Below are 24,222 nucleotides of genomic sequence, written 5' to 3' on the forward strand. Positions count from 1 at the left end.
GTGAGAACATTACATTGAGAGGCAAAGTTGTTTCTCAATGCCTCTAAAAGTCAGTCATTATTCAACTGATGATTACAGGTGAGGGGGAAGTTGCACAGGGTAAGGAAGTGAAGCAATTTGCCTCCGTTTTAAAACAGATGTAATCTTCAAAAAGGGAAACAAGAACAGAGTCAACGGTGATGTTAAAATATCTATTTGGATTAAAAGGGACAGCAAATAGCACAGCTTTAAATAAAGGACTGTTGGGGAGGGATGACATTTGCTGAACATTCAGGTGTCTAAAAATATGTTGTAGTGACAGCTTTATTCGGCCTTCTGTTCACAATCAGATTCTAACATATGGGAACACACAGTACATATGCTGACATAGATCCTGGTACAGCTGAACAATATTGACAAAATCAAGTATCACTAAATATCAATGTGGCATGACAGCTGTTGGTTTTGACTACTGGCTGAGATAATAAAAGAAATCTCTCCAAGAGAAAATCATCTAATAATTAAGCTTCCATTATCGGGAAAACACAATTTTAGGATTTTAAACCTTAGCACAATATAGGGCTAGACGACATGATCTTATATCCTGATATCCCCATAACAATACCTATCCTGATATTGCATATTTTAACACTATGAATAAATAGTTGGTCTGTGCTACTTCTCCTGAACTTCTTACATTTTCTCATCTTAGTTCAGACATGCATGTTTATACGACTAGGCTAGCTTGCTAACTTGCAGCGTGGCTAACAAGCATTGTGTTGCGTTGATGGCTTATAGATCACTTGTTTATAGGCGAGCAGCAGTAAATGCATGGATGCTCAAGGCTGTGTTGGATTGTTTTTTGCAAAGTGAAGGACATACTTTATAACATCATATCTGTATGTTATGTTATTGCCCTGATTCAGATGTGACTCTCATTCGACAACTGGGTACTGTCAGTATTAAGTGTTCTGCTTTAATGCGGGTACTTTTTCATTTTTAATTCAAGATTTCATTCTAAGTGTCTCATTGTGTTTCTTCTTCTTTCGTTTTTTTACAGATTTCATTGACAAGAGTGAACTGAAAGCATTCTTCGAGAGCAACTGTTCACAGATTTATTTTATCTTCTATGAAAATTTCATTACACTGGAAAGCAACTTAAAACAAAAAGGTTAGTGCCTGCTTCTTTTTTTTTTTTGTTTTTTTTTTTGTTTATTCCTGTAAACTGCACACTCACCCTTAATGGTGGTTCAATGATTAACCCTTTCCCTGCTCTCTATGCTATATAAAGGTTTATTTCCCTCTGCTCCACGTTTACAGAGCAATGAGAGTAAGCCCACGGAAAAGTAATCTCTGGTTACGTCCAGTGTATCTCTGTGTGTTTACTCTGCCTCTAACATTGTCACGGGTAGGGGATTCACTCCCACTGGGAATATGTTCTCATGGTAACACAAGTTGCTTTGAATAAGTGTTCACAAAAGGCCCCATATTATTGTTACATTATTGATGAGGCTAATGCAGTATACCTCCCAGTTATGTGTTTAAAAACCTTAAGTACCTTTCTTGTCTTGCAGGGAACAAATCTCAAAGGGAGGAGCTGGACTCTATCCTCTTTATTTTTGAAGTAAGTCATCATTCTTTTTCTGTGCTTGTGTCTCCATCTCTAATGTCTACTCATAGCTGCTACAGCCACAACCTGTTTACTGAACTCTGCAATACTGGGGTGGGACCATAGTTTCCATGGTGCTACACTGCAGCTGTAGCTACTTCCTGAATTGGCCTCAAATAGCCTAGAAATCAATTGGAGGTTGTGCTGGGAGTAAAAAAGAGGCTCAGCTCAATCATTTTACAGCATCAACAAGGTTGTTTGTTTTTTTTTTACAACCAAGGTGTGTACAGTATGCAAATCAGCTGAGATATGCTTTTTTCCCCCTTTTATTTTGCATGTGTGTGCACCAGCGTCCTGGCTTGTCCCCTCCCTCTGTTTTTCAGAGCACTCTTATGCTGCACATGCAGGTTAAAGTCCCCTGCCTTGTTTTCCCGCTTGACTGCAAAGGTAGCTCCAGTTTCCAATACAAACAGTCACCTCTCCAGTTACATTTGCTCAGGGCAGGGCTGCAAGGATGGCAGCAGATCAGAACAGGGGGGGGGGCAGTCTGTTTGTCCCTCTTTATTTATATAGTATGTCTTGTCCTAGTTTTTCTGATCACCTGGGAGTGTGCTGGGAGTGTCCCCACATTATGTCAAACATAAAGTAATCCATTCCAGCTAAGAAGGCACAGAGGAGGATCCTTAACTCTGGATTAAGGCCTACTGACCAATTTATGAGTTTGTTACAGTAGCTGTAGACACCACTGTAGTCTGTCTTTAGCTATGGATTCCTAATTTGCTAGCCAATCTATTTTTATGTTATCGTGGTACATTTAGGTTCTCTCTGGGTGATGCGTCTTGTACTTTGTTGTACATTTCAGAGTATGTATCTTTCGTAGAATTTAGACTATTATTTGAGTTTGCATCCATGACCTTCTCAACCTGCTGTCAGTCAGGTAAATTTAATCAAAATGATAGCATTTTCATTGCCCCATCCATCTAAAAGCAAAATAAATCTAACTAGGTTTTTCTTCAGCTTTTTCCACTCTTTAACAAGAAAGTCTCCCTGCCTGTCCATACACACACACTCACACACACACACACACACACACACACACATCCAGTCATCTGACCTGTAAATAAAGCCCAGATTCATGCCTTCTACATATTTATGGAGTCATCTTTTCAAAAAAGAACTAATATTGAAAGCAGCTTAACCCTCATTTGTCCCCTTTTAGCCCCTGCCTGTGACGACGTGTGCTTTTACCCGTGCACTGAGAAGATAAGCTCGCTTTGAGTGGTGTGTACAGGACAGATACAGGGTTGCTTTGATCCCGAGCTCCGCTACACTGCGCGGACTTTCTCTTTTTACGCTGTATTAGATCAGGCATGTCGTATTGTATGCGGTTGTGAATATGATATCAATGGATACATTTGTGCTCGCAAACACGCACTGCTAATATGTATCATGTTATCCCAGAGGTTGTATTATGTAACACAGAGACATGACAAATGCAGTAACAGGCGAACTGATATGATATTTTAAGTCAAGTGGATTGTGTGTCCTAATCATTTTTCTGCTACAAACACAGTTAAGTATATCCTATAATGTATTAAAATCAGTGTTATTTTTTATGGTAATGGCTTTTATCCTGACGTCCCCTCGCAGAGTAATGCTTATTGTTAATGTGTGTCATCAGTTTTAGTCACAGAAGTCCACCAACCAAATCATAAGTAGTGGCGGCCTTTGTCCAACAAGCCTCAGAGCTGTGTGTAGAATAGCTATGAATGGACATAAGCCGCCTTGCAGCGCCGTGCTTTGCGACACACTTTAATACTGTATGACAGGTTAAGAAGAACAACGCAGCTCAACATCATCGGCCCTCTTTTTCTGTGTGAGAATTTCCCTGGAAAGCCACAGTTAAGCCAGGCGGACGGGGAATATGGTCGCCTGCACTTTCCATTACCTGGGTACCTCCTTGCATTCATATCTGGCTGGCAGATACAGTACTCGTCTCCAGTGTGTGTTTGCTTTGAGCTGGCTATGTGGGGATTACGTTGCTGTCATGATGAGGTATGTGACCCCTTTTTCATGGGTTGCTGTGGGGGAGAACGGTCCCCCCCAAGCCGAGCCGGGTTTGAGTAATGGATATCTAGAGGGGGTAATCTTTCGTCCCTCCCCCCCAAACACTGTTTGTAACACTCCACCCCCACCGCCACCAGCAGCCATCGCCATTCCCCTCCCAGGATCTCTTTGTGTCTGCTGCCACGAAGGCATCCACCACACAGTTTGTGATGCTGTACCGAAACTGACAGATGAGAGACCTGATCTCTGTGAGAATGCATCAACATTTTTGTATATGCAGTATATAAAGTCCACTCTCTTCATTTACACTTGTTTTTGTTTTAATATGACTGTATTGTAGGCCTGTGTGTCCACAATATTACCATGTTATTTACTATTTAGCTTATATACTAATAGAAAAAAGGTCTGCTGTTTTTTAAAAAAAAAAAAAAAATTAGATCATCGTGGTCATTGACCTAAAATGAGAAAATGCCGCATTTTTCTGCAACACACCTAAGTCATCATTACTAATTGTTTTTAAAAGTTGCCTAACGAGTTCAGTCGAGACCTGTGTTTAATGAAGGAGTGACAGGTGATTGTAAGTTAAATACATGGAATATATCAGGAACTGCCTCATGAAGACAAAGCAGGCAAATCAGCCAAAGGGTTATTAAATAAAATGAGAAAATAGCCAATTGACTGAATATCTGTCAGACTCAATAAGGTCTTTCATAGAAAATGGAAAAGAAACAATATTTTGACATACTGTAATGTTAGAAGTAGAACATCCTAGAAGATAAAACGTGAATAGCAGTAGAGAGGGAGGTCACCGAGGCAAGACTGGAGGAGCTACAGTCAGACAGCTGAGGTGCATACAACAGCTATTGACTGGGTACCTGACCATTCACAGAGTAATGCCACTCTAGCAAAGAAAAACCCAAGGTTTAGATTAAGAAAGACATGACATCTTGCCTAATGTTTCCCAGAAAGCACATGTGCAACTCAAAATCGATGAAGATTTTACAGTATGGTGAGACAAAAATTGAGGCTTTGTAGTATCGACTGCTATATTTGGTGTAAGTCAAAAGCTACACATACACACACACGTGGGAAATGCTTGAACACAGCCATGAAGATACATGGTTAAATTCTGTAAAAGAACTGCAAATTGGAAGAATATATGTTTTCCAGGAAGACAATGACCCCAGATACAAAGCTGAAGCCAACAACAAAGATCTTTACGTCTTATCAGTCAATGGAGAACTTGTGTCAGGACTTGAACACTAATGGTTTGCTCATGGTCCCTGTGCAACATGACAGAGCTTCAACAGCTTTGTAAAGAATGAGGAAAAAGTTTGGTTTCCAGATGTGCAACTCTGATACAGACCTATCAACATTACCTTAAGTCTATGTTTGCTGCCATAAGAGCTTTAAGTAGATATTGACTTGAAGGGGTTTAGTAGTCCTGCAGTCAAACTACATTTGAAGGATTATTTTAAATCCACTGAGTTTTACAAGCATCAGTATCAGGTAGGTGTGTGAGACAATGCCTTTATCATTTGGTTTGTGAATTGGACTCATAATGCATTCTCTGATTGCCTCCTCCTGCTGTACAACAAGCAAATGTAAGTACATGGTGAGAAAGGTTAAGGCTTGAGACAACAAGTCTGTTTATGTGACAGTAGATGCCCCCTCACTGTCTGAAAGCAGTTTGATTCTGGTGCCTCTGAGGTTGTGGGACAGGTTATGGAATAGCTCTGGGACCAACAAATCTGAAAAGGAAGTGCACATCCACTTCCCTGGACTTTCTCTCCAGGATATGACCCCAGTATGACCTCTTGTATATCATCCGGATCTGAATCAGCATTCTGAATTCCCCCTGTCATCCTCTTTACTTGATTGGAGACTTGCCATTAATGGGTAAATTATTAAATCTAGTCAGCCCATTTCTCTTTTTTTTCTCTTTTAAGAACTTTGAATGTAACCTTATTTATGGCCAACGTAGTAGCTGGTGTCTTTTGTTTGAAGCACAAGAGCATGTTGAAGAAAACTGTAGTTTAGATCAAAATCTCAACGTCTTGGCCAAACTGACAGCACAATTATCTTTTAGAAACCACAACAGATTCAATATATACAGTAAGCGGTGGAGTAAGTCAAGCACTTAACATTTAAAAGACCAATTAAGGAGGGGTCAGGCATATTGTTATCCACCTTCTATGGCTCATGGCAAACGATTGTTTGTGACTGGTTTAAATGCCACACACTGAAATGCACCATTAAACACTCTCTCTCTCTCTGTGTGTGTGTGTGTGTAAATGGTCATTGGTGAGTAGGTAATTAATTATACAGTGTCACTGTATCATGAACAGCCATCAATAGTCCGCCTCTTCTTTTTTTCCCCCTTTTCTGACTGCTATAATAGCCTCATATTCTTCTTGATCCACAGCTTTCATGGAATCACTGAAAGTCCATTCTACATGCTGATATGGTTCTGAGAAATTAACTCAGGGCCATTAGCTAAGTGATTTTGCCCTCTCTGTTTCCTCTTTATGCAACCCTAGTTATGACTGACAGTTCTCTGGCATTTTTGTTTAATGCCTGGATGCAAATTTACTGAGTGTAGCTGCAGCCTGCACATACTGCTTGATACTTTCACCTGTGCTTAGCCTTCAAACCTGGACTGCATTTTACAAATAGTTCAACACAAGCATTGAGCAGTTATCTCTCATCTTTTGATGTGTTCATAATTTGTTTAGCTTTGTTATCACGCAATTTAGATCCCATTTCCCCTGCTAATCAATTCATGCCTGATCATAAAAGTAATGATGATCTTACAGCAAGCCTGCTGCAGCTTTCACATAGAGCAAAGAGGAAAACCTGAGCCAACAGTCACTGGGAAGCTTGGAAAGAGTTTGATTGCGCTCTGCTGCTGCCACCTACTGGTTGCTCAGAGTTAAATCATCTCCCAGTGATCCAGTTCATGATTGAAGGTATTTTAATAAATAATTCTTAAGTAAAACCTTTTTGGCTTTAAGCTGCATTATATTTTAGATGTCACGTGATATATGCATTGTAGGTTTTAAATTCATTATATATGTTATATATAATTTATATTATAATGAGGGTGAGCTAAGAAATTTGGTACAGAGCATTTTAAACAAAGCAGCTGTGTAACTGAAGTCTGTCCATGAGGGTAAAACCTTTCTGTGAACTGATGGTAACATTAGAGTCTCGTTGACTTTGTAGGCCACAGTATATCCTGCTGAATGCACAGAAGAAACATTATTATTATCATCTTACTAGCAGTATTGCACTTTATTCCTTATTTATTATATCATATTTACTGTGTGTGACATTCCAAGTTTTGCCCATAACTATGGTGACTTTTCATTGTTGTGATTTCTGGTTGTACGTCTCTCATGTTAATAGGTTCCCATACCATTAGAAGTTTAGTGCTTTGTGGCTTCAAGAGATTTCATTGTCCTCAGAGGGTTTAATCATCTCCGAGTCGGATCAAAAACCATAACAATATGTAAATGACTACATTTCTTCTGAGAGTCCTGCTTGTCTGCTGCTGCCGTCAAAAAGCCCTTGTGGACCACCTCTGGGAGAAGTGTATTCTGTGTCATGTTCAGGCCCTGCAGCTGGAAACCTAAGTGCGGATCATGTAAATGTGTTAAGGCTGTAGTTGTACCACAGTAATGCCCCCATCTTTATGCTGGAGTACGGCTGCAGATTAGAGTAACTCCACCAACCTCCAGTCCGGCAGACTCTGCATTCGCCCCGTATCAGCCAGTAAATTCCTCATTGTTGCAGCTGCCATTCCAGCTCCACGGGGAGTCTTTCTGAGCTAGCTTCTCCATCTCATTCCCACTCTCCCTTCCTGGTGCAGTGTAAGAGAGAGAAAGGAGGTGTTATTGTGTCTGCACACACACACATACACACACACATACAGGGAAAGGCTTAAGCAGGCTACCCTGCTGCGCTGCTGCCTAGCATAATGTGTCTGCTGCCCCAAGGAGACAGAGTGAAGGAGGCCAACCAAGAGCCTGTACGGAGATGTAATAATCCCATGTGGGATCAATAGCAAGGTGCAGCCACACGCCTGCACACGCATATCATCACGTCTGTGGATAAGAGAGAGAAGTTGAACAGCGCAGATAATCATCCAGCACCCTCCTTTAAAGTGATGTATGTCTTTCAGTATCTCTGCTGTCACTGATAATGACAGGGATTTAGTCTCAGAGGACGAGAAGGGAAAGTTAAAGATGGAAGACGACGAGGAAAGAAGGAAGTTGTTGACAAACCGAGACACTCAAAACAGGAGATGCTTTCTGGACAGCCAAGCTCCTAGCATAATGCAGTGAAGCACTGAGCGACATAATGGTATCTTACACCATCTTTCAGAGACATACTCTCTAATTTTATGATGTACACTTAAAAAATGTTCACCTTAGATCTAATGTCATGACAGCTTCTCTTTTCCCATGCAACAAGATAGTGCTCTATTGTCTTCGAAATCTTTATCTCATACCCATCATCATTCTTTTAGTCTTTTTTCCTTCTCACTCAGATGCTATGGTGACACTTTTTTTGGCTGGAGAGGGCAGAACCTGCGTTTTTTTCCCTTCTTCCTTTTTTAATGCTCTATCAATATCTTCCCTGTGTTTCTCACTCTCCAGGGCAGATAAGCTTTTTATCATACCGGCCAGAGTTGATTGTCTGGTTGAACAGGTCAGAGCTGCATACATATAGCAGCAAAGAGCAGGCTTGACCTCTACATTACAATCATGAAGTCTCATTGGGTCATTGATTAGGATTTGATGAGTAGGGAGCCATTGGGGCATCAGTTGCTCACAGTGCACGGACTGTTAACGAGCCACGCACACGCACACACACACATCTGCTAATCCTCCACCCCCTTTTTTCCATCTCTCCAGAGAGGCCCAGTTAACCTGTCGCTGCATTCAAGAATAATGATAGGCTGCTGAAAGGTTAGGGCGCTCTAATTGAGTTGTAAAGCGGTTGTTGGTGAGGTGATGACATTTCACAGTGCTGTCCTGTGTCACAGGATTCTGCAGACATGCACGGCCAAGTGGAGGGAAAGGGCAGGAAGATTGCATTCCTTAAACGCATATTGCTTTGACCAAACACTGGCACTTACCAAAACAACGTCAGCTGTTGTTTCCTCATTCTCCTTTTTTTCATTGACCATCAAATAAATCATTGTGAACCCTACAGCTGGTTTAGCTTTATTTAGTGACTTGATTAGGGGGCACTTTGGCAAAGATAATGTTTGTTGGTCATAGAGGCTTCCTGGTTGAAGGAAGAAGGTTGTACTTTCTAACCTAATGCAACCCTGACGCTGTTGTTCTTACTGAATTGTTTTTGTTTTAATAAACCTAATCAAAGCTTTTCCTTATTGTTCCCCTCAGAAAATTCTACAGCACCTGCCTGAGAAAATTTACAACCGGTGGCAGTTTCACAGTATAGGTATGTATTGTCTCTCTGTAACACCTGTCAGGTAGTTACAGCACCAGTCAAAAGTTTGGACACGCTCATCCAAGAGAATGGGACCGTGCAACCAAAATTTTGACTGGTACTGTATATACTGTGTCTTTCCTCCTCATGCTTCCATAACCTCTAAGATAAACCTTAGGACAAAAATGTCACCTCAACCATGTCTAAGCCTTCCATAATGAAGAGAAAATAATTAGTCTTAGAAGGGAATGTAAATAGGAAATGCAAATGAGCACTTCATTTGAAATGCAAATAAGTAATTGAATTATGCTGGCATAATTTCAGTCCCACACAAAAAAAGGAAGAAAAAACCCTCGCAAGAAGCGATAACCCCAATTATAACCATGGTTTGTCAGCCGTTGGCAGCTGAACAGTCCAGGTCTAGATCACTGCTATAGATTGGCCTTCCCCTCAGGCTTGTAATTCCAAATACTGAAGCTCATCTCAGGTTGGATGCCCCAGACAAATTCACTGTTTCCTAAGTCATTGGACAACAAATCATCAGAGGTTTAAAGTTGCCTCTTGGCCTTTTGCTGAAGTCACAGAGAATATTCTTTGCCCCTCATCAGTTCACGTGTCACCGGTCAAGATGCTCTGCTGTTACCTTGTACTTCCAGTGTCCAATGTGATATTCATTTTCCCCATCGGCCCACTTGGCCAGTACATCAGAGTTTTACACACCCCTTGTATATTTTCAGTGAACTGGCAGTCACTTTTTGGGTGATTAATTCATTGTATACATAATACAGTACATACAAGAACCAATTTAAGTTTACATTTGGTTGGTTTCCTTTAGTAATGGATATATAATATTTGATATATTACACAAAATTTAACACAACTCATGATAATAACATTTCAGCAAGTATCAATAACCTTGATAATAAATTCTTGTGTCAAGAACTGAGCTAGTGCTAAGAAATCTGCAGAAATATGCTTGTGTTCACTCACCGTACCAGTCCACTACCTACATGGAGTCGAATAGCAAAGAATACATGAAAAGGTGAAATGCAGAGGAGGAAAAACAAAGTCGGAGCATCTGTCTCCACTGTGAATCATCTGTTGAGTGTTTGATGGTTATTTATTCGTGCTTTTAGAATGTAACCACCGCAAAACAATATTTCTCTCATTCCCCTGCTTTGTTCTCCTTCCCGCCACTCGCTCTCGGGTGTGTCGGACCCTGACTTCTGCTTTGAACAAAATATGTGATGCTCGCTGAAATCCTTCTTGCCATACCAGACTTTTTTAATTGAATTCCTATAACTATAACTTCTTTTTCTCCACCATTTTTTAAAAATGTTATCAGCTATTAATACATTCTACATCCACTAACATTGCTGAAAGCATTTCTGCGCCCTGTGACTAATTCCTTGTGGTGGATCGGGTAGGTCAAGAATGACATGAATGAGTTTTTAGTGGTTCTCTTCTTTTAGACGAGGATTGCAAGGTCACAGGCGTTTGAAGCACACCATTAAAAGCTGAAGAAAATCTTCACAGCTTTTATCATCCTCTGTCTCCGCGTACTCCTGCTTACCTTTCTCTCTCCTGAGCCCAGCATCTACGGAATATTTCCTCATTGCTTTTATGTTTTCTAACACAGAAATATGACCGTGATGAGAGGAGAACAATGAAAGCAGCAGACACAAGCAAGCATGGTCAGACTTTCTTAGCAGCTACTTGTGGCTACCACTTAAATATGTCTGGGTCAGATTAGTCAATTTAAAAAGAAGAAATCAAGACTTGCACACTCTTGGATTAGTTTGACTTTTATCCTAACATAACACAAGATTTAACCTTAATCCTAAACCTGAAATTATAGAATACAAGCCAAAATTGCTCCACAGCCTGCCACGTCCTCATAAGAAACGCTGTCTGCAGGCTGTCACCAGTATGTCCTCACTCACACTTGTTCACACACACAGACATCCTCCACTCAAGGTATTTAGCAATCAGAGCAATGTCTCATTTGATTACAGCGGAACCAGATTGCCTCCCTGAATGCATGTCGCTGCCAACTCATGTTAATTTTCATCAGAAAAACGTGAAGCCTTGCCACTCTCCCCACTAGTTTGTCAGGACCACCCATCAAGGTCAATTTGCCTCAGTGGAGATGACAAGCACATCCCTCCCTGTCAGCTTTGTGCCGTTTGTTGTGTCTGTGAACATCAGCTGTAGGACGTCAGTTGAATATTTGGGGTGCTTTGTTTTTGACAATTGTGCTCTTTTTTTGTGTTCGTTTGTTCAGGTTCTATTCTGAAAAAGCTTCTACACACTGGAAATTCATTCAAGGTAAATGCCGGTTTCACCTCAATGACACGTTCTCATCCTGCCACGTATTTCTCTTCTGGCCTCTTTTTGTATATCCTTTCATATTCTTTCATCCCTCTCACCCTATCTTCCCCCTGTCTAGATTCGTTGTGAGGGGATCCGTCTCTTCCTGCTGTGGCTGCAGGCCCTGAGGGACAACTGTGCTGAGGAGCAGTTTCTTATCTTTGCCTGTCTGGTGCCAGGATTCCCTGCTGTGCCCTCCTCCAGAGGGCCCTGCACCCTTGACACCATCATTTACAACCCCTTCTCCAACCCCCCTGATGGTGAGGCAGGGCAGACACACATGATTATGCATACTTCTACATGTGTCACAGCTTAAAGTGATTAGGGTGGTCACTGAAGTCATCAAAAAAGCTACTAAACTAATATCAGACTTTATCCTCTTTTAATACACACGTATGGCACTTAACTCGGGTCTTTGTGTCTGTCAATCTGAGCAGCCAAGGTGGTGCCTGAAGAGATTACCCCACTGGTGCCGGCTGTGGTAGGAGAAAAGGTTGCAGATGACCCGACGTGTTTCATCCTTGAAACTCTGCTCAAGTACATGGTTATCCAGGTAATGACTATTTTTGCTGAAGAGGATACAACACAGCTGTGTGTCAGATTGTGCAGTGGCTACAATGTGATCATCATGTCAGTATCTCAAGTTTGAATCCTTTGTTTATAGAGATGGAAAGACAAATGTTCGTCAGTAGTTAGCTGGATTAAGTGTAGTCTTGATGAACATTTGTCATGAATTTATGCAGCCGCTCCGGTAGTTGTAACCCTGTCTTGCACAACAGTAAAATTAAAAATCAAAGACAATAACAGTTGTTAAGCGTGTAAAGTTTGAACCTGTTAATCTCAAGCACAGTACAGACCAAAGAGTCACAACGAGTTCAGTTGAAACTTGCACCTACTTGCAATGCAAAACCAGACAGTCTACACCAACGTGACTAAACAAGATGGTGTGTCATCTCCATAGCAACAACTCTATGTACCTCTGGTCTAACTGATGGTTTTTTGTCGCTGGATATAATTTGTAGTGTCTTAAAATATGAGTAAGTTACTTAGTATTGATGGCGGGACCAAGAAAGACTCTTGGTCCCCCCATCAAAATTCAAAAAGGCATTTCGATCAGCTGACAGTTTGCTGACTTGACCAGCTGATTTTGCTACGCTGATTGGCTAGCGAATCGGGTGACATCCCTTATGTTCTAAATCCAGCCACTAGTGACTTGACAAGCTGAATCTTAACGCCATCAGGCAGCTTCAGTCAAGCTGAAATAGAACACTTCCATCAGCGGTGCGTTACAGCTGCGCCGCAGTCACCGGAGATGATAGGTGCCACTATAATCAATGAGAGTGTTTCCACCGGGAGCGTCTCAGCAGCGTCCGCAGCGCTATCAATCCGCAGCATTTCTATTTTTGACAGAGCCGTTTCTAACTCGCGACAAGCTCAACAGAGCAGATTGCACCAGACAGGAAGTCAGACACAGAATCGGCATAATAAAACTTTACGTCTTTAAAAATAAAACAACCCGTGCAGCCTCCCGATCGATAAAGACTCCATCTAGCTACGTAGCTACTGACACATGACATAGCACAAAAATCTAAGAAAATGACCAAATCAACTAAATTTGAGCAAGTTAACAAAATCGGGCCGTTTAGTTGTGCTGCTACTGCAGTAATTATCGTAGACTAAAGGCACTCATTCGGATTTGATTGGGCTTCCGTAATTACTGTATTAACAGTGCAACTTCATTTTAAAAGGCGGATTTCTCTCCCAGAGCATGCTCCGCTCCGCTGCTGTAACGCTCCTGGTGTGAGTTGACACCGGGCAGAGGACAGAGCAAAACTGTGGCACAGCCGTTCCACGCCGTTGACGGACCCGGTGGAAATCCCCAGTTAGTAATGCTGGAAGTGTCTCCTCTCCCTGTAGCCTGACCTTGTCTTTTCTTTGTGTTGTTTTACTGCCAGGCATCTAGTTTAGAATGGAGGAACAAAGAGAACCAGGACACAGGCTTCAGGTTTCTCTTCAGCCTGTTCAAGAAGTACTACCTTCCACACCTCTTCCCCTCCTTCACCAAGCTCACAAATCTCTACAAGCCTTTATTAGGTAAGCATGAAATGCAGTATATATTGAACCTCTTCCTGAAGCTTTTTCACTGTTACTGCAAAAATACACACTGTACTTGAACTCAAGAGCTGCTGTTTGTGAAATCTGATTATGTTACATTTTTGTGGGAGTAAAAAGCTTCTATTCAGCAGACTAGCATTCTCTACTACACACTCTCTATACAATTCTTTTTGTCTTTAAGCACAGTGGCACTTCAGGCCAAACATTAAGAAAATGACATTTCAGTGAAAAGAAGCAGAGGCAGTATTAAGTGGAAGGAATAAACAGACTGCAGCACATGGGAATAGTTTAAAAGCTTTGAGATGTTCAGCATGAAACAAACCTTTTTTAATAAGGGAAAACATAGTTGTTTTATTTATTTAACATTTCCACTGAGTTATAGATTGTTATGCACTATTAAAATAAATACTATTTTAACATTATTTTAGAACAGTATTTCACAATACTCATCATAAACTTGACGATTGACAAGAGAATGACATAATTCATGTGTGTTGTGATATTGTACTCATGATAGTATCATCTACAAGACAAAAGGTATAACAAGTGAGCAGGTGTAAATCTTTTGTTTCAGTTTCTGTAGCTTTATGGTAGAGTGAACACATTTTATTTCAGCTGGAAAAACTTTAAAGCTTCACAGGAATACATGTGGAGTTGATTTTTAATCTCTCTCACTGTTTTTCTTTTTATGCATTTTCCATTTTTCACTCTCCCGCTGTCACCATCCTCCGCTCTTCTTACTGTGTCGCTCGATCAGACCTCCCCCATCACAGACCAAAACCCATGTATGTGTCAGTGATGCGGAACAGTGAGAGCACTTTCTGCACCAGGGACCAGTACCTGGCACCCCGTGTGGCCTTCATCACCTGGCTGGTCACTTTCTTCCTGGAGAAGAAGTATGTCAGCAGTGCTGCTGCGGCGCAGAGCGCCAAGAACGGCACAGAGGTCATTCCCAAACTCATCCAGGTGAGCACAACAGTACCCTTCTGTTGATTTCTCATTCTGTCATCATCCAGGGAGGAGGTGTAGACTGTTTTCTTGCTTTTTGTAGCAAAACTCTTCAGTACTTGTATCTGTATAAAGATACCCAGGCATGCATACAAAGAACAATGCATTTTAAAAATGTGTATATTTATATACACATATGTATTTATAAATGTGAAGTCACATGGAAATGTATTTCAACGGGTTTAAGTGTGTAGAAATATGTTTTCTCCCAAACTTATTTTGAAGCACTGTAAGTAACTACTTGAAATTTACACATGCATTTTATGCTGTGAAATGTTGGGCAAGACAAGAAGTGTGCAGTCACAAACAAGATCTGCTTTTAAGTCTGTATTTGAACATGTGTGTAATGACAGTATTTTAGCAGTGTTTAAAAGGATATTTAAACAGTACTGGACAGAGAAGGGTAATAAAATGCAAAACTAATATTGTTCTGATTACATAGAGGTGAAAATCATTTTTACAATAATGGCTACTTCAGTTGCTCATTCTCCATTTAAAAACACCTTAAAACACAATCAGTCGAGAAAGGAATTTCTAATCAGTGAGACTCCAGCGACCGACTGTTTAACAGAGAGCGTACAACCTTTAGCATATTAAGAAACTCATTTCTCACTAACACGGTGTGTCTGTGTGGTGCCCAGACTGTCACTGCAGGCAGTAGCAGCCAGGAGAAGGAGAAGGATAAGACGGATGGGGATACAAATGGGCCAGCGGGGGAGCCTGAGAAGAGCCACTCCAACAGCAGCACGCTGTCTGATCGTCGACCCAGCGATTCCAGTTTGTGTAGCATTGAAGAGGAGCACCGCTATGTGTATGACATGGTGCACGCCATCCTGCTGTCCACAAGGGACAATGTGAATTTTGTCAACGAGGTCTTCCACCAGGTACATCTGAGAAACTGTATCCATGCAATATTTCGATATTTGACTTATAAATACATTTCATTGCGGATGCCGTATGGTTTTCATATTGGGTCATGATTATAATGCAGACTTGATGATTCCACTGTGATAACTTGTACTATGTTGCCCTCTGCTGGCCATTTGTTAACATTTCTAGAAGATCCCTCCTACCACACAGGCTACTTGTTAAACTATTCACAACACTGTTGCAGTTCAGCTTGAATGTTCATGTCCCCGCTCATTAGGCTTTCCTGCTGCCGTCCTGCGAGGCATCAGCAATCAGGAAAGTGATCAAAGTGTACAGGAAGTGGATCCTGCAGGAGAAACCCAGCTTCATGACAGAGCCTGACAAAACTGCACAGGAAGATGAAGTGGATGAAGGCTCTGAACAGATACTCAGCACAGAGGCCAACAACATGCACGTACAGGTAAAGATGCAGATAGTGTCACTGCTCATTCTAACTTCAATGTGACTGAAATTATATTACTAAATAACATACTCATCCTTAAATCACACCATAAGCTAGAAACACCATTTTAGTCTCATAACACCAGACTTAAACAAGATAAGATCATACCATATTTTTGTCTTAACTAACATGGGAGGTCCTTCTATTATAGGTGTATAATAGGTATAGGTGTCTTTGCTTATTTCTGCTGAGTCATTGAGCGACCTTGTCTTTTTTCCAGATGTTGGAGAGTCACGGTCACAGACGGACGTCCAGCTGGGGGAGGACCTACTCGTTTAGCAGCGCCATCAGTCGGGGCTTTCTCACAGAGGAGCAGAACAGGGACGTCAAGGCTGGCATCCAGCCCACACTACAGGTCTGTCTCTATTTTCAGAGCTGCGTTGTTACCCTGAGGTCGCAGCATTTGGTTTTTAGCATCAGTAATACTTACTGTATGCATTTTCTCTATTTTTACTTGTGTCTTAATTAACCTACTTTTACTTTTAGTTTGTTTAGCTTAACTTTTTGTCTTTATGGATTTGCATGCGTAGGTGTTCCTGACCAACTCATCCAATGTATTCCTGTTGGAGCCATGCCAGGAGTTACCTAAACTCCTGGATAACCAGGTCGAGGTGTGCAAGTGTGTTCTCAGCATCTACCGGCACATGATCATGGAGCACACGATGAACACACAAACATGGTTAGTGCGATATTCAAATACAAAACGGAGATCAGTTTTTTTCATGTGATCAGTCCTAGCTCTCAAACATTTTAGATTTTCTTTTGATGATTTCATGATCCCTCCTTTTTAAAAGCATTCTATATATGACAAATATATATATATTCTGTGTGTTCTGTAGGGAGCAATTGTTGCAGGTACTACTGAGGATCACTGAGGCGGTGATGAAGAGGCCACAGGAAAACCAAAGAAAAGACAACTTTGCTGAAAGTTTGGCATCTATACTCTTCAGGGTATGTCTGCAGGGATTGAGTGTGAATGTGTCATCATACCTCCAGTACAACTTTTTACTCACAGTACACTTACAGACACTTACTATATATAATCGTGTAATTTAATTCATAACCAAGTACCATAACTTGCTCTGACACATATATGTATGTGTGTGTGTTTATGTCCTGCATGGGGTATTTTTTGACAATAAGGCAAGGGGACACTATAGCAAATCACATGTCACATTATATTAGAGGCTGGATTTCATAGCTGTAAACCCTTCTGTCAATGCTAATTCATTTCATGTCGTCTCATCTTGCATTCAGACCATCATCGTGGCGTGGGTGAGAGCCAACTTGTGCGTATTTATCTCCCGGGAGCTGTGGGACGAGCTGCTGGCAGTGCTGTCCTCTCTTACCTGCTGGGAGGAGCTGGTGACAGAGTGGGCCAGCATCATGGACTCGCTGACGGCTGTGCTGGCACGCTCGGTTTACGGCCTGGACATGGCCAGCCTGCCTCTGGACAAACTCAGCGAACAGAAGGAGAAGAGGCAGCGAGGACGTGGTGAGAGGGAGAGATGGGGAAAAGATGGGGGAAAGATGGGGGAATGTGGGTTGGCTAAAATTTGGGTGAGAAAAAGTTTGAAATTGGAAACATAAATCCTAGTTACTTTAAAATGAGTCTTATTTTCCCTCTCTTGCAATTATGATGGTGATTTGTTTTTTTTCTTAAAACAATAATGTGAGAGTGTGGAGTTAGAAAGAAGTGACGATACCAGACCTCTGCATCCTGCTTCTTATCTCCCCTAATAACATAACACACCCAAATCTCCAACTGTATTGCAGGTAATGCATGCACCAGGTTTTGACGTGGAAGAGGAATGTGTCAAATAAGAAAGACAATTTCTCTGGTTCAGCTGCATCAATGTTGATCCTTTTTGAAACTGTAGGAGTCCAATGCTAAATCGGTGGCATATTATTTTTATTCATACCACTTTGTAGAGATATTATTTTACTTTGATTTTATTTTGTCAATTATGTTGATTAGTGACTCAGTAAAGAGGAATAAATACTTTTAATAGGCACTTTATGGGACATGGGAATATCAAAAATTGCAGAGCTTCTACCAACAGAACCTGAATCTTGGTTAGAAAATTTGTGAACCTTCTTAAATTTCTATTCAGTGCTGAAAAAAATAAATTACACCACTAGTCAACTGACAGAAAATAGATTTCATAGTGTAAATTTTGCCTTTATTAAATAAGTGGCATTGAAGAGGCCGACCAGAAACAAGAGAAGAGAGAGAAAGAAGGGTTTGACATGCAACAAAGGTCGCTGACAGAAATTAAACCAGGGACGTTGCGGTTGTGTGGTATGCACAGTTTACATTCAGCTACCACACCTCTCCTTAATACTGAATATTTTAGTCAGTCAATTTTATATCATTAATTAATTCAGTATTGGTCAAACAAAATGATTGATACAACCACCAGTACTTGTCGAATGCAAATAAATTTCAATTGCTACACAGGAGCTTTAAGTTACCAATGATGTCATGCTTGCTCAGACATTACCATAGTCAACATGAGTTTAAGGCAACACTGCACAGCTACTTCTGTAGTGTAAGAGGGTTTTGTATTGTTGGACAGTTTGGTGCTGCTAAATCCAAATATAAAGCCGAATCTTACTGAAAAATGTACAGCGAGTGAGACCTCAGTACTCAGCAAGTGTTGCATCTGCATTTCAGGAGTCATTCAGGATTCCCAGAAGGCAGCAGCAGTGGCCCGCTCCTTTTCACTCAGTTGGAGGAACCAGGGGGAGCAGAGCGGGCCGGGAGTTCAGGAACCCATGAGGATACGCTCTGCCACCACATCAGGAGCTCCAGGTGTAGAGAAGGCCCGTAACAACGTCCGACAGAAAGCCTCTGGTAAGAACCTGTGATATAACATTATTGCTATACTAGCCACATATTACTGTAAAATTAAAATAGTCAAAATATAATGCAACGGAATACTTCATGTGTAAGACCCTCCTAGATGTGTGTTCTATGCTTTATCCATGGTGTATTAATCTTCTGCCTTTGTGTGGGCCAAGAACACAGCACTGATAAGCTTCTGGGGCACAACGTCAGAGCACAGCGTTTATCTGATGTATTGACTGCATGTGAAAGCCTTCAGACAGGTCCACGTATACGCCAGCCCAGGTGCCGTTGAAAGGCCTAACAGCAAAGACAAAAGAGCTCCAGCAGATGGCCCCCATTGTTCCCCTCACATGTCACTGGCCAATGTCAACATGTTTCTATGTCAGCTCAATTGCAGGCATACAACACAATCCCCCAACGGCGTGTCAAAGGCCAGCTTTGGACACTCATTGTCATTAGCTCGATTCAGAAACAGCAAACACCCCTTATCTGATGGGAATGTGGCAGGCTAATTATAAGTTGAGCTGGAAGGCAGTAGAGTAGTTACTAGCCGCAATGCCTGTCTCGCTCGTCTTAATTTTGTCTAGACAGAATCTTAATGTGGAGGATAAAAGACAGAGACGATCCCTTCTCCTTTCCTGGCCTTCCGCCTTCCCAATTACCACTAACGTTCTGAAATGATGAGCTTGTTGAGCTAGGAGCAGGTGTATTAGTGCCTGAAGGATGAAGTCTTAGAACTGTGTGTGTCTGTGTATGTGTATGTGTGTGTGTGTGTTTATGTATGTGTGTTTATGTGTGTGTGTGCACATGCTGACACCTCTATTATGTGTCTCGTGTGCATGTTTATGCACCTATTCAGTTAGTCCATTTATTTATATCTGCGTGCAAGCAAAGATGGACATTAAACACAACCGCTTCAAATTCCCTTCCTTTTCTTTGGCCTAATTGGATTTCTCCCACATTGATCTTCAAAGGCCCGACAGCCCTCCTCCCTACTCCTCAAGAGAAGACCCACACATCAATTGCACGGCAGTTTTTGATAGTTTCATTAAGAGTGTAATTAATGCTCATTAATATGCATAAATGGGACACAGCGGCGGGCTGTAGCAGAGACGACGTATCTCTCACACTGAAAGGCATAATTAAAGTATGCTGAAAGCGGAGAATAGAACTGTCCTCTTTCATTGCTCTCTTTGAGATTAAGCCTGGAGTGCTATCTAGACACAATGGCAATGCCTCAGCAATGACAACTATCAAAACTTGGCCGTACTTGCTCATGCAAATACAAACTAATATTGTTCTGAGATCTTGTCTTGATAATGGAGGAAAAGGCTGGATATTTCATTATGGTACTCATTAAGCTTCGACAACGAGAGAGACCCAGTTGAACCAACTCTCACTCTGCCAATGCTGGGATAGCTATCAGATTTACCTTTACTAATATGCGTCTAAATTTTGATGTCATAAGATAATGATAATTTAGACACAAATAAGATAAAAATACAGTAGGTATAGTATAAATATGTGTTCTCCTCTGTTCCAAACACATACCAACTAATTACTCCCAATGACTCTGCATGTGTACTTTAACAGGGTTTTTGGTAGGTTAATGAAAAATAAGTGATAACGTTAACTTTATTCTAAGGTTTATATGATGTTATTGTATGATTTTTAATTTCATAGATTTTATTGATTTGTGTCATATGAAACCACATGGAATTAGAAAAGAGCACCATTCTAAACTAGGGCACACCCAATAAATCAGCTGAATTGGTAAATATGTTGGCCAGAAATGAAAAAGATACTTGAGAGGTAATTCAGAGAGAATGTTGCCATTACCTAGTTCATCCAGCAGAGAGCACTAACGATTTGTTATTTAACCGAGAACATCCCACTCAGTACAAATCTCTGTCTCACTTCTTTAATTCTTTAAAATGCGTTATGCATTTATGTAAAATAATAGATTGTCCCATATATTGTTATTAGATTTTTTCAACAAAGATGAATATCCGCCTTAACAATCTGTGATCTCAAAGTGGCAAAAAGCACTTATACATGCAACAAATTTGTATTAACTACATTATTACAGTTACATGAATAAGAGTTACATTGTGTTTTTTTTTTCAGTATCTGCCCAGTCTTTTTTTTTCTTCACAAACAGAAAAACTAAATAAAATACAATAAAATAAAAAGGAGTTTGCAGTCCAGCAACAATGTACAACTCAAGCCAGACTTCCAACACAAAACATCGATCTACAAAACACAAAACAAAGCAAAAACACAACACCCTAGGAAGTCTACATATCATACACATCCTGTACCTGAACCATATAAAAGATTATGCAGAGGTAGGTAGTGTCATCCTTTCATATCCTGCAACTGAGCTTGGAATGGACCCCAAACTTAATTGAATAGATCTTCCCTCCCAGCTACTCTATAAGTGACCCGCTCATAGCTTGCCATTGAGCTTAGTACTTCTATCCATTCCTTAAAAGTGGACAAAGTGGGAGATTTCCAGTGGCGTAAAATTATCCTGCACCCTACAAATTTGTATTCTCACAGGATTTACAGTTTCAGTGACTCAGTCTGAGTTTGCTTTCATTTTTTTTATCTGCTGTGTATATTATTTCTGATTTATTCACATTTCCACATGAGTAATAATTTCTGGAACTGATACCCACTTTTCAGCAAACACTAAATATGACCAAATGTATGTCAAACTCTGCTATTACCCCTGCATTTACTCTCCTGATCAAGAAATGCATTTATCAATGAAGCTATATAAGCAGCATTGTAGCATGCTGTACTTTGCTGTCATTGAACACTGTCTTCTTCCCTTTACTCTTCCGTTTTCTTTTTCCCCTTCTTCTTTTCTCTCTTTTTCCCTGATGGAAGCTAAGCGAAGCCAGTCCATCAGCAACTGTGTTCATCTATACGAGGCTTTGCCCACTACTAAAAGCGTTCCTATGCTGCTCCACACTGTGAGCTCTTTCTTGCCTGGTATCTCTTCTGGTAACTCTGCTTGCTCTCACAGACTCTCAGGTAAAGTGTATTCTGAGAGCTTGCATGTATTTTCATGTGTGTTGTGACCATCACCTTTCCTCTTCCATCCGTCTGTCACTACCTGTCATATGCCGGCCAGTGTCTGTGTCTGTTGTGACAGTACTTGGAGCAGAGAGGTTTATGCTTTAACGCACACTTAAAATTGTATCGTGGGTTGAACATGCTTGAAAATCTGGCAGCCCTTCCGCTGTATGCAGTGTGTAGGAAACTAGTGTATAACACCAGTGTCTGCATCACCACTGCATGTGTGCATGTCCTAATGTGTCTGCAAAATCCCTTAATAATAACAAAATACATATCCTGCTGTGACTCCATTTAAACATTTGCATTGTGGTATGTGATCGGTCAGGCCTTACAGTGTGTCCTCTTTTGCCCTGTCCATCAGATGTGGAGGAGTGTCAGCTGTCAGAATGTGGGGCGGAGGAGGAGCTGGGAGGTGGAGATAGCCCTCTGCCACGTAGCAGCAGCACCTCAGACATCACCCAACAACTGTCTGACACTTTACCAGGTATATACAGACACAAATCTGACTGTATGTCTACACGGCTTTCCATTTAATCTTGAATGAAATGACACACTTGCCTCCCATCAAGATTGTGTTTAGATATGATGTAAACTGTCAGTAACTAGATGAAAAGAGAAAACATTAATTGCCAGTTCAAGTATACCTTGACAACACAGTGCTATCCAGCACAGTTGCCTGGCAGTATGTCTATCTTTGTAAAACGTAGTAGTTTTAATATTGACATTGTTTTCAGATATTATAACCATGTAGGCTATAATTAGTGGTGGACGACGTGGTTCTGGAGTCTGTGGATTTACTTTGTTTTGTTTTTTGGCCTCTTTGTAACATCTCTCGTCACACTCCAGCCCAAAAGAGAGAGTACTCCCCTACATCCTGTGGCTCTGATAGCAGGATATCTGAGGGAAAAAGAGAGAGCAGTGAGCCACCAGTGGTGAGAAGAACCATCTTGTACTTTAGTGTCATGTCAAAATACTGAAGTTGAAATAGGATTTGTGCATGACAGTGTTTGTTTGTTTGTTTGTTTGTTTTATTACAAGATTCTCATCCAGCGGAGCAGCAGTCCAACCGAGGTTGAGTGCAATTCTGAGGGACATACAAACTACACAAGGCCCAAGCTCAGAGAGAAAAGTTAGACATTACACCATTTCTTAGACATTACAATTATTTCTTAAGAATGATAATGATTCCGATTTATGTAGCTATGTTTTAATATAAGTGTTTAATTTGTAGCAGATGCATACAACTGCAAGGCTGTATTCCTAGTTCAATGTATAATGCACCAATTAAATATCAAAGTACCAAATAAAGACTGTTTTTTGCAATAGATTTTCATACTAAGCTATGCTTTGCGTGCCTCTTGTCATCCTCATTTACCCACTCTTACCAGGCGAGAGTTTAAGCAGTGAGACATCCAACGGCTACCTCAACGAGGCTGAGGTTACCTGGCAGGCCTTTGATGAGGAGGCTGACACTCAGTCCACCCAGTCAGCCCACATGGATGTTACAACTGACCCCCAGAGCCAGGGGAGTCTGCTGCTCAGCCACAATGAGGCTCTTGCAGGTATAGAACCTGATATGAACTCACCCTGAAAAAAGACGCCAAAATACATATGTCACTGTGTTTTGGTGTCTTTTTTTTAAATATCTGCACTAATTGCAGAGTTAATACAGGGTTAGTTGTGTGAATTAAAGCAAAATTTCCTTTGTTGAAGTTGTTTGAAAAGCAGCTATTAGAGGCAATTGCCCACTAATAGGGCAGATGTAGATTGGGTCTGTACCTCCAGATTGTTTCTCAGCTTTTTGGATCAGTAAAGACAGTTGATATATTCATGTTTATTAAGGGACTGGATCACACAAAGCAATCCTTTGTAAACATGAATGGAAAGAGTTGATCCGTTCTTCTGTTTCATCTTCCATATGTCGCAATAAGACCCCCCCGCCCTCCAACTCTTACTCCCTTCATTATTGAGAGGTTGTTCTTACTCCTTCCCACCCTTATACAAGAACGTCTGTCTGTGTTGTCCTACATCGCGATCATCATGAAGTTGTCAGTCTTCGTTTTCCCCATGTTCTCCCTTCCTCAAACTCAGTTTTATCCCTTTCCCCTTGTCGTTTTTAGGTCCTGAGTGTGCCCACCCTCCCCACTCTGCACCCCCGTCCTACCACCACCAAAACCACTACCACTACCCCCAGAACCCCCCCGCCTCACCAGCCCTGCTGGTGCACACTGAGTGTACGCGGGACTACCCCCTGGACGACACCATGCATCAGTCTGTCTTACACATGCCACACCACTTGGGTAC

General features: G+C 41.2%; 1 protein-coding gene across 2 annotated transcripts in view; it reads left to right on the forward strand.

Moving 5' to 3' along the window:
• Positions 1–24,222, forward strand: part of ralgapa2 (Ral GTPase activating protein catalytic subunit alpha 2) — a 91,569-nt gene that overhangs the window by 14,321 nt on the left and 53,026 nt on the right. For both annotated transcript variants that reach the window (XM_053335108.1, XM_053335109.1), the window contains exons 2-21: positions 1,040–1,150; positions 1,554–1,603; positions 9,070–9,127; positions 11,400–11,443; positions 11,565–11,745; positions 11,923–12,038; positions 13,441–13,579; positions 14,358–14,566; positions 15,250–15,492; positions 15,756–15,938; positions 16,201–16,335; positions 16,511–16,659; positions 16,820–16,931; positions 17,238–17,475; positions 18,658–18,837; positions 22,280–22,402; positions 22,765–22,850; positions 22,957–23,047; positions 23,307–23,480; positions 24,039–24,218. In XM_053335108.1, coding sequence (XP_053191083.1) covers positions 1,040–1,150; positions 1,554–1,603; positions 9,070–9,127; positions 11,400–11,443; positions 11,565–11,745; positions 11,923–12,038; positions 13,441–13,579; positions 14,358–14,566; positions 15,250–15,492; positions 15,756–15,938; positions 16,201–16,335; positions 16,511–16,659; positions 16,820–16,931; positions 17,238–17,475; positions 18,658–18,837; positions 22,280–22,402; positions 22,765–22,850; positions 22,957–23,047; positions 23,307–23,480; positions 24,039–24,218 — 2,802 coding nt within the window. The remainder of the gene's footprint in view (positions 1–1,039; positions 1,151–1,553; positions 1,604–9,069; positions 9,128–11,399; positions 11,444–11,564; positions 11,746–11,922; positions 12,039–13,440; positions 13,580–14,357; positions 14,567–15,249; positions 15,493–15,755; positions 15,939–16,200; positions 16,336–16,510; positions 16,660–16,819; positions 16,932–17,237; positions 17,476–18,657; positions 18,838–22,279; positions 22,403–22,764; positions 22,851–22,956; positions 23,048–23,306; positions 23,481–24,038; positions 24,219–24,222) is intronic.

Source organism: Scomber japonicus, chromosome 16 (genome assembly GCF_027409825.1).
Source record: "Scomber japonicus isolate fScoJap1 chromosome 16, fScoJap1.pri, whole genome shotgun sequence".
Taxonomy (NCBI): domain Eukaryota; kingdom Metazoa; phylum Chordata; class Actinopteri; order Scombriformes; family Scombridae; genus Scomber; species Scomber japonicus.